At 34.0% G+C, this 8,992-nt stretch overlaps 1 protein-coding gene across 1 annotated transcript in view; it reads right to left on the reverse strand.

Moving 5' to 3' along the window:
• Positions 1–8,992, reverse strand: part of LOC108968879 (protein slit) — a gene marked incomplete at its 5' end in the record, with an annotated part of 49,093 nt that overhangs the window by 33,457 nt on the left and 6,644 nt on the right. Inside the window, 2 exon segments of the mRNA XM_018933195.1 lie at positions 974–1,045; positions 2,493–2,564. Of these exon segments, the coding sequence (XP_018788740.1) occupies positions 974–1,045; positions 2,493–2,564 (144 nt within the window).

Consider the following 8,992-nt stretch of genomic DNA (forward strand, 5'->3'; position numbering starts at 1 on the left):
AAATATATAATTTTTGAAAATTTTAGACGCAGCAGTAAACCCCAGTTGCGAAGGTAATAAGAGGCAACGAGAAAATTAAAGAAAAAGCATAAAAGCAAAGCGTCTAAAAGTATACTACAATATATTCTACACATATAGAGCTGGCTCAAGGTTTTAATGGCATGTAAAACCTTTTCAAAGTAATAATGGAAAAAGGACCACAGCGGAGTTCAAATAACGGCAATCTACAAAGAGAAGAAATCCAAAAACTATCTCTTCCAGAACATTCCACTTAAATTAAAAGCGCGTAAAACTTAAAAAATAGTTTTTTTCAACTACGGCATATTTGTCAGTTGATATTTACCGTTACTTTGCCTTTAAAATGAACAAATTTTGTCACAGAGTAAAATCATGCGTAAAAACGACTTCGAAGAAAGTGTGGTTTTAACATAGAAATGCTTTCAGGAAATATTATATATCATCAAATTACAAAAAAATACATCTGGCAACGTTCTAAAAATGATGTTGTCATATACTAAGATATTGTGCCGAAACGACTTCGAAGAAAGTATAGTTTCAATAGAGGAAAACTTTCAAAAAATATTATATATCAGCAAACTTCAAAAAGTTTCATCTGGCAACCTTCTAAAAACGAAAATTGTTATAACTTTTCCGCACAACCCAATATACAGCGTGTAACACAAGAAATGAAGATCTATAATAATAAAAAAGAAAATTCTTAATCTAGACAGTACTGTTGGCCAAAAAGTAACAACAAAGATCATTTTAGTTCAAATAATATTTGACAGCTTTGTATGCAATTAAATTTTAGTTAAATTTTTTTTTTAATTTTAAAGAAAACTTTGAAATGTTAATATAAGTAAAAATTTTAACTTCTTTTTTTTTTTTTTTTGGTTAAAGATAAGCATTCAGTAATGCAATGAAGACGCTTAAGCATGCGAAAGTTGTGTAAACTAAGTTAAACTAAACTTACAGTCGCTCCAGTGACACCAGATCCTGGAAAGCGCCCTTTTCAATTGTATGTATTTGATTATCCGTTAGTTGGCTGCAAGAGTGCACATAATTTATGATTAATTTATATATTTATTAAGACAATAAAGATAGTGCCGAATTTATTTATTAACGCGCATTTGATAAAGAAAAAATATATATTATGTATACATTAGGGTGTGCGTTATTACCAAGTTTTTTTATTTTTGAAAACGCCAGCAACTGCAGTTTTTGTCCTTAAGAAAAGGTGCAACGTAAGCTTGGGAGATGTGTATAAGAGACAGACGTAAGCTTGGGAAATAATGGATACCCTAATGTACATACATACATGCATATGTATGCACATATTAAGGTGGATTAAAAAACTTAAAAAAATTTGTTGCCTGGCACTCTGAAAAATAGGTTCATATTAGAGTGGGCTTAAAATAAATTAAAATTTTTTTCGTTTGGTAATCTGAAAAATAGGTTCTCAGATACCTCTAAGAATGCGTCTCCAAGTAGTCTTAGTTGTAAACGGCTAACAATTTTCAATAATTTCTTATTATCAGATCGAAAAATGCAAACCTTAAAAATTAAGTTTTTTGACCCACTCTAATATATTTACATTCATATATAATACAAACGAAACTATGAGCATTCTATTATTATTTTTCAAAGTATCATGTGGAAATTTTTTTAATTTTCTGACCCACCCTAATATACATGGTATATACTACAAACTAAAATCATACAAAATATGCTTGACAACAAGTTACTACCAACTGCAACGAAAGTCGCCGCGCAACAAATTATTAACGAAGATTTATGCTGCGCAAAGGTCAAACCGRACAAAACACGAAAATTTAGCGCACAAACGTGGCCCGACCAAGTGCCAGCTGAGCAAGAGCGTAKTTGTTTGAACAATACAACATTTAATTGGCGTTGCACTATAAATTATTACAACAAAAAGTTTTATTTTAATCTAATATATAGACAAGAATTTTCCAAAAACAAAGCGCTTCCGCTTGGCGTGCTTTCCAACACTCATAAGCAAATATACATATACGAAATTTTCACGCTTTTAGCCGAATGCATATTTTAACATCGCTGATTAGCTTATGACTCGAAATCACATTAAAACGCCGAATATGCTCGTAAATATATATTTTTATTTTTAGTTAAACATTTACACTGCGCTACGACGAAGAAAAAAAAATCAATTTACAAATCGTTAATCGTCGCTATCCAACACTGGCATGCGTATATGTAAGCATGCGTGCCTTTGTGTGTGTGTGTTGTTGTAGTAATCATTGCAAGTGCAACGAACAGTTTTGAGCATCAAATCGATTCGTCAAGCATTTTATGTAATGCCCATCGGCAACGCTTATTTTACAAGACGCTTAATTATTGTTTTGATTATGTTTCGTTGTTAACATGCAGTTACAAAAAATAAAATAAAAAAAATAAAAAATTGTCTACATAAATGTTAATGTTAAACATGTTTTTATTGTTTGCATACTTACAGTATTCGTAGTTTTGTTAGGCGTTGAAAGTCGGCTTCGAAAATTACGGTTATATTGTTGCCTTGCAAATCGCTGAAAAAAAAAATAGAAATTAAAAAAGATTTGTGAAAATAAAAGACGTATTTAAATTTTTATGAATTTTATAAAAAACAAAATAAATTTAAATTAAAAAAAAATAAATTTTATTAAAAAAAATTAAATTTAATAAAAAAAATATTTAGATTTAATTTTTACTAAAGAAGATTTGGTAATCATTTGACAACATTCACACAAGAAACGAGAAAAATATGTTAACTACGGCAGCAACGAGGACKAACGAGAGAAGTAGAGGAAGAGGAAGACCACCACTTCGTTGGAAAGACCAGGTGGAGTAGGACCTGGCTACACTTGAAATCTCCAATTGGCGACAAACAGCGAAAGCGGAAGAACAACTGGCACGCTGCTGTAAACTGAGCTATAACCGCGTAAGCGTTGTATACGCTAATAAAGATGAAGAAGAAAAGGAGCTATAGGTMAAAGGGGCGAACTCTCACCAAAGGTTGTTCTTCTGGCCTAGAATAGAACACAAGAGATCTATTGTACAAYTTGCTCTAAGCAAAGCTCATTTTGGCTGACTCGAGTTGTCAAAATTGTATGAAACATCCAGTCACTTTTTCCCCCATTGTCCAGCTCACTGGTGTTAGCTTTAGCGAACCAGTAAACATAGCCGACACTGATATTAGTTGTCTCAATGAATTTTTGATCGGCTCTAAGTGCTTTATCGATCTGTAAGGGTCTWATGATCCAGTATATAGGAGTTTTTAGCTTTAGTTTCTCACAACGGAACGTCGTTCTAAGCTGTTCAAGTGAGATCCCTCTCAGGATCGACTTCTTAACCTAACCAAAGGCAAAATAACGCAGTCCTAAAAATAAGAGAGAAGCAAACGGCTCTACTCAATGGTATGACTGATTCTATTATTATGATCATATAGATAGAGGGTCTCTGTTAGTTTTGAAAAATATAATATAATAATTTTATAAGCTAYCCAAATGTTATTCTATACATATATTGCTAACATGAACTTTGAACAATTTTACTTGGCGTTTAAACATCTAAGTCAACTCGAAGAGGAAGAGACAACTTCAACTTCTATTTGACTTATGTAATTTTTTAAAAGGGTAATTTAGGTTTAGGGAGTGGATTGAAGCCATGTGGAGAAATTCACACATGTGAGGAAAGTGCTCAGAGAACTTTCCATTCTCTTGGAAGTGGCCAGAAACGATTCTTTTACATATGGCTCAAGCACTTCACCGTCTTAGACCAAGTATTTTCTGGGTAGCCAAAAAAAAAAAAAACATATGTTTGAGGGCCAGCTAAAGTGAGAAGGCGAAATATCCCCACTTCTGGGTTACACGCTGGGTTTGGCACCCGTTACGTAAACAACACAACCAATGAAAAGTCGCGAATGAAAGACCCCTCTTTGAATGATGACCACTGCAAATGTATTAAGTATTACGACTTAAAGGCATGTACCTGGAATATCCGGCCCCTTATTTGGGAGGTGGTGCCGCTGCTCAGCTGGTTGATGTTCTTGTTACTGTAAGGGCTGACAAGATCGGACTACTATAACATATAGCTGTCATACAAAATGTCCGATCGAACTGAAGATAAATAAATTTGTATACTCCATTACGCTAGAAAAGTGCAACTGTGAATGGTATTAGACCCTTGATGCAGCCGAACCAAAGTTAACAGTATATTTTTTTGATTTAGTATACACTTGCCTGGCTTACTTATGTAACGTTTAATAATCCTGCCTGTATTTATAAATCTTATCCCACAATTTTTGACAATGCTTGCCACTTTATTAGAGCTGTCAGTTATCGCGGCGTTAAAGTTCAGCACCCTTGCTTGTCAAATTCATGCCTACTAAGTATGTAATATTTAAAAGTTACATATCGCAGATTAAATTTATAATATGTACTTAATGAACATGTACTTTGGATATACAAGAAGTTCAGGCACACCTGACTGAGCTTTGCTTATTTGCAKGGCTTTAGAGACTCACAGTATCATTTGCATGCGGCTTAAAAGGCGGAACCGCGCTAGTAACTGCCATCAAACAAACGAAGGGCAACAAGCGCCAAGGCCAGGGTCCACAAGTGAGCCGAATAACTCTACAAATGCTTACAAAGCTACGCATATATTTACATACACATATATAACATATTTATATACATATATRTTACACATTTACATAGCTATGCACTTTCTAAGCAAAAAAAAAAAAGTAAATATAACGAGAATTAGACTACTTTTCYCGAACTCACCACCTACGCAAATGCTGCTGGAATGCGAGTGCAAGGGTACACCGAAGAATTTGTAAACTCGTGTGTGTGTGTTTGTTTTATTTTGTTCTTTACTTTTCTATTTTCTTTACGGTTAACTAAGATTATCAAATGTTTATGTAGCGTATAAAATGCAAACTCAAATAATAACTGAAAACAAAATAAAATAAAAATGAGAAACAAAGAGTTCTTCTTAGCCGAAAAAGGCAAATATATATATATACATATATATGTATGTATGCATATACTGTGTACGCACATAAATAAATGTAAAATTTAATACGTTTTTTGACTGTTGGTCGCGTGTGTTGGTGGTTGTTTATAGCGGCACAAACCAACAAACAGACATGTGCATTATATACAAACATTACTTGTTGTTGTTTCGTTTGTTTTTTTGGATTTGTTTCATATTTGTAATGTTAATCGCGCTACTGCGGCGTTTGCGTCAAACGGTGGCAGGAACGTCTGTTTTACCTGTTGGAACTACATAGTGCCGTAGCGTTTGAAATGCTCAAAGCCTTAGAGGTATTTATGATGTACATTTAGGTGGAAGTACAGTGACGGTCGAATAAAAGTGTTTATTGTCGGAAATTGTTGTTTTTCAAGAAGTATGTTTAAATAGGTATAATAAACTAAAAGCGTACAAAATATGTACGACTTGTGCAAACACTAAAGCCGTTTGACCTCTCCAATCAACATCGCTTCGCTAAATGGGCTCTTGAGAAGTTCCAAGAAGATCCAACTTTTTCGAGCCGAATTTTGTTCAGCGACGAAGTCCTCTTCTGGCTCAAGTGGTATGCAAACAAGTAAAATTGCCGATGGAATAAAGRGCAACCTGAAAACATTCAAGAGCTGTAATTTTATCCAGAAAAAACAAGTTTTGTGTGGTTTGTTRCCCCCTTAGGATCATCGGTCTACATTTCTTTAAAAATGATGTCGATGAGAACGAAACCGTCATTGACGACCATTATCTTGCCATGATAACCAACTATTTGAGGCTTGAAATTGGAGCTCGTGATCTCGGCGTCATTTGGTTTCAACAAGACGGCGTCACTTCCCACACATCGCATCAATCAATTGTTTTACTGAGAGAATACTATGGTGAGCAGATAATTTCACGTTTTCGGACGGTCGATTRGCCACCAAGACCGTGTGATATCACATCGTTAGACTTTTTCCGGGGGGGATATGTAAAGTCTTAAGTGTATGCCAACAATCCCAATTTGTTTCAGACATCACGTGTGGCATTCGTCAGTTACCCGTCGAAATGCTCTAACGAGTCATCGAAAATTGGAATCAACGAATCCTCGAAATGTATCACCCTTTCTTTTATGTTTAAAATATATAATTTTAAGAAAAATAAATGCTGAATATCGAAATTTTTCGAGTTTTACATTATTATGTTATAATTAAAAAGTGTTTAACAGTTAAAATAAATTCATAATCCCGAATTTCGGGATTCAGCGACTTTTTATTTTTTACACACTTCAGAACATATAGTACATACATACATTCAAATTATACTAATTGCACAAATCCCGAATGAATTTTTCGGTATCCCGATAATTTAACTTGATATTTTCATTTATTCATCGATACTAATTTATAATATTATACAAGTTTATTAGTTAAAATAAATTAATAAGCATAAATGATTTTAATTACACGAATAACGAAAATGAAATCAATTACTTGAATCCCGAAATAATTATACGAGGYTCCGAAAGCTTAATCCCGAGATTTCAGTTTATTAATTTTGTATGCTCAGAGCTTACAGGTAGCATATTAAATACTTCAATCCCGAAATAAATAAATTTCGAGAACTTAGTTCCGAGATGTTCATTTATTCATCGACGCGATTTTGTCGTATGACACAAATCTATCAGTTAAAAGTCCAGTCCCGAAAATGTAATACAAAAACTTCACTTTTTATTTCAGAACTGACATCTATGTACATATGTGTGTATTTATCTATTACTACAATCCCGAAATAATTATGCGGGATCCCGAAAACATAATCCCCAAGGTTTGTTTTCAGAGCTTACACATATGGATATAAATGTATCTATTGCTTGAATCCCGAAATTTTGCGGTATCCCGAAAACTTAATTCTGAAATTTGAATTTATTATCTCTGTGTACTTCAGTACTTACAGCTACGATATTAAATTTTCGTATCCCGAAATAATTATTCGAGATCTCAAAAAATCAAACCTGAGATTTCCTTTTATTTTCTCTGCCTTCAGTATTTTTCTGATGTTTAAGCGACTCSAGAAATATCTACTAAATATTTGGTAGCATCTCAAAGTGATCGAATTCGAAAAAACCAAATATTGGAAGAAAGGAAAGTTCGTATTAGATTTAGGAGGAAAATGGTTCGAGAGTTTGATCTTTTGTGAGTTTTAAGTTAAAAAACAATGGTTCCAAACCCACAAAATWTGAAATGGTGGCAGTGGCTGCTCTAATTTTTTTGTGTATCAAGAAAAAATTTCTTAAAAATTAGATCTGCGACATAATTGTATAATTTATGAATGGCGCTTGTTGACTTAAAAAATAGGTGTTGAGCACCTATAAGTATGCCAAGAGAAAATTTTATTAGAAGAACCTCGATGTGATTTTTGTGGTTGCTCATCAATCATCTGAGAATTACGCAGGTTGTTTGATGAATGAAATGGCTAGTGCTGGATGCCTAAAAGTATGTTAAGTCGAAATTCTATTAAAGGCCAACCGTCTGAAAAGCACACATGCAAATTTCTAAAAAATTAGAACTGAGATTCATAGTCTATGTATAGCATTTATTGACTTAAGACATATGAATGCATGTGTTAGACGCCTATAAGTGTGTTAAGTGGAAAGGAACATGGATGTAATTTTGATTTTTGCTGGACGCTTAAAAGTATGCAAGTTGGATATTTAATTTTAGAAAATATATTTAAGAATTTGTACACACAAAGAATGCAGTGCACTTATCGGACCACCACTGTAATAGGTAACCAAAAAAAAAAAAAAAACACAAATTCACTTGCATACCAGTGCAGAAATGCAGCGCTCGCCGGTGCGTCAGCTGTTGGTGGGAATTAATTCCAAGTATCAGCACATCATAATAATGTAGCAAGGCAGGCAGCAGGCGAGCTGACTGGCCGACACTGCCAAGCCAAGGCAACGCGCTATATGTTTGTATGTATGTGTGTGTGTGTGTTAAAACAACAGGTAAAATGAAAATATACAAAACTGAGAACGGAGATAAAAATGAACATGCAATGGTACAAGTAAAAGACTCGACTAAAGCCAGCGGCAATGCCAGCATGCACACATACACACTAATGCGGATGTATTCTGCTTTGCTGGAATGCTGACATGCAACAGCGCTACACATAATTGCGCACAAACGCCGGCCAGTCGCGAGACGAGAAGAATGTTACACTGCCGCATTGTTGTTATTGTTGTAGCTGTCGTCTTTGTAGCGCTTTTACCTCGGGTGGCGACCCAGTGCCTTGCGTCAAACATCAAATTACCAGATCTTCGTTCGATAGTTTTGAATTATGAAATTTTATGTTATGAGGCAGATTGAAAAATGCCCGATGCTGCTAAGAAGAACTGACATACTAACAATTTTTAAATCTAAGTATRAATGTGTGTATATGTGTGTGTGTGTGATGTAAATATATGCTGTGTACCTGCTCAAATATGATTAAAGATGCCATCAAATATTTTGTGGTAGAATGTTGTAATACATAATTGTTTATAAACACACATAAGCAATCAAACGTCCACATACACTTGCAAGCACACTACATACGTGTATGTACATAAGTCTGTGCGCACGCCTGCTTATTGTGCAGCTCCTGTAATAAATTTGATTCTTGCGATATCAAAATACAAAACTTGTGTGGTTTCGCCTTCAAATTTTTTATTACGATTTGTTTGTTGCTGTTTTTTATATGGTTTGTTTTTATATTTTACATGAAAGATCAGAATTAAGTAGTAGTTAGTAGCAATTGACTATATGTGTAAGCATTTGAAGTTTTCCAAATTAGGCAGATGTATGGAAGTGTGCATAAAAAAATATACTAAAGAAAAAAAACCTTAAAAATACCCTCTACAGGTGAAATTTTCATAGATGAAGCATATAAAAGCACTTTAGCTTGATTTTGATCGTTCAGTTTGTATGGC

This window comes from Bactrocera latifrons, unplaced genomic scaffold (genome assembly GCF_001853355.1).
Source record: "Bactrocera latifrons isolate USDA-ARS-PBARC rearing strain unplaced genomic scaffold, ASM185335v1 scaffold_230, whole genome shotgun sequence".
NCBI lineage: Eukaryota > Metazoa > Arthropoda > Insecta > Diptera > Tephritidae > Bactrocera > Bactrocera latifrons.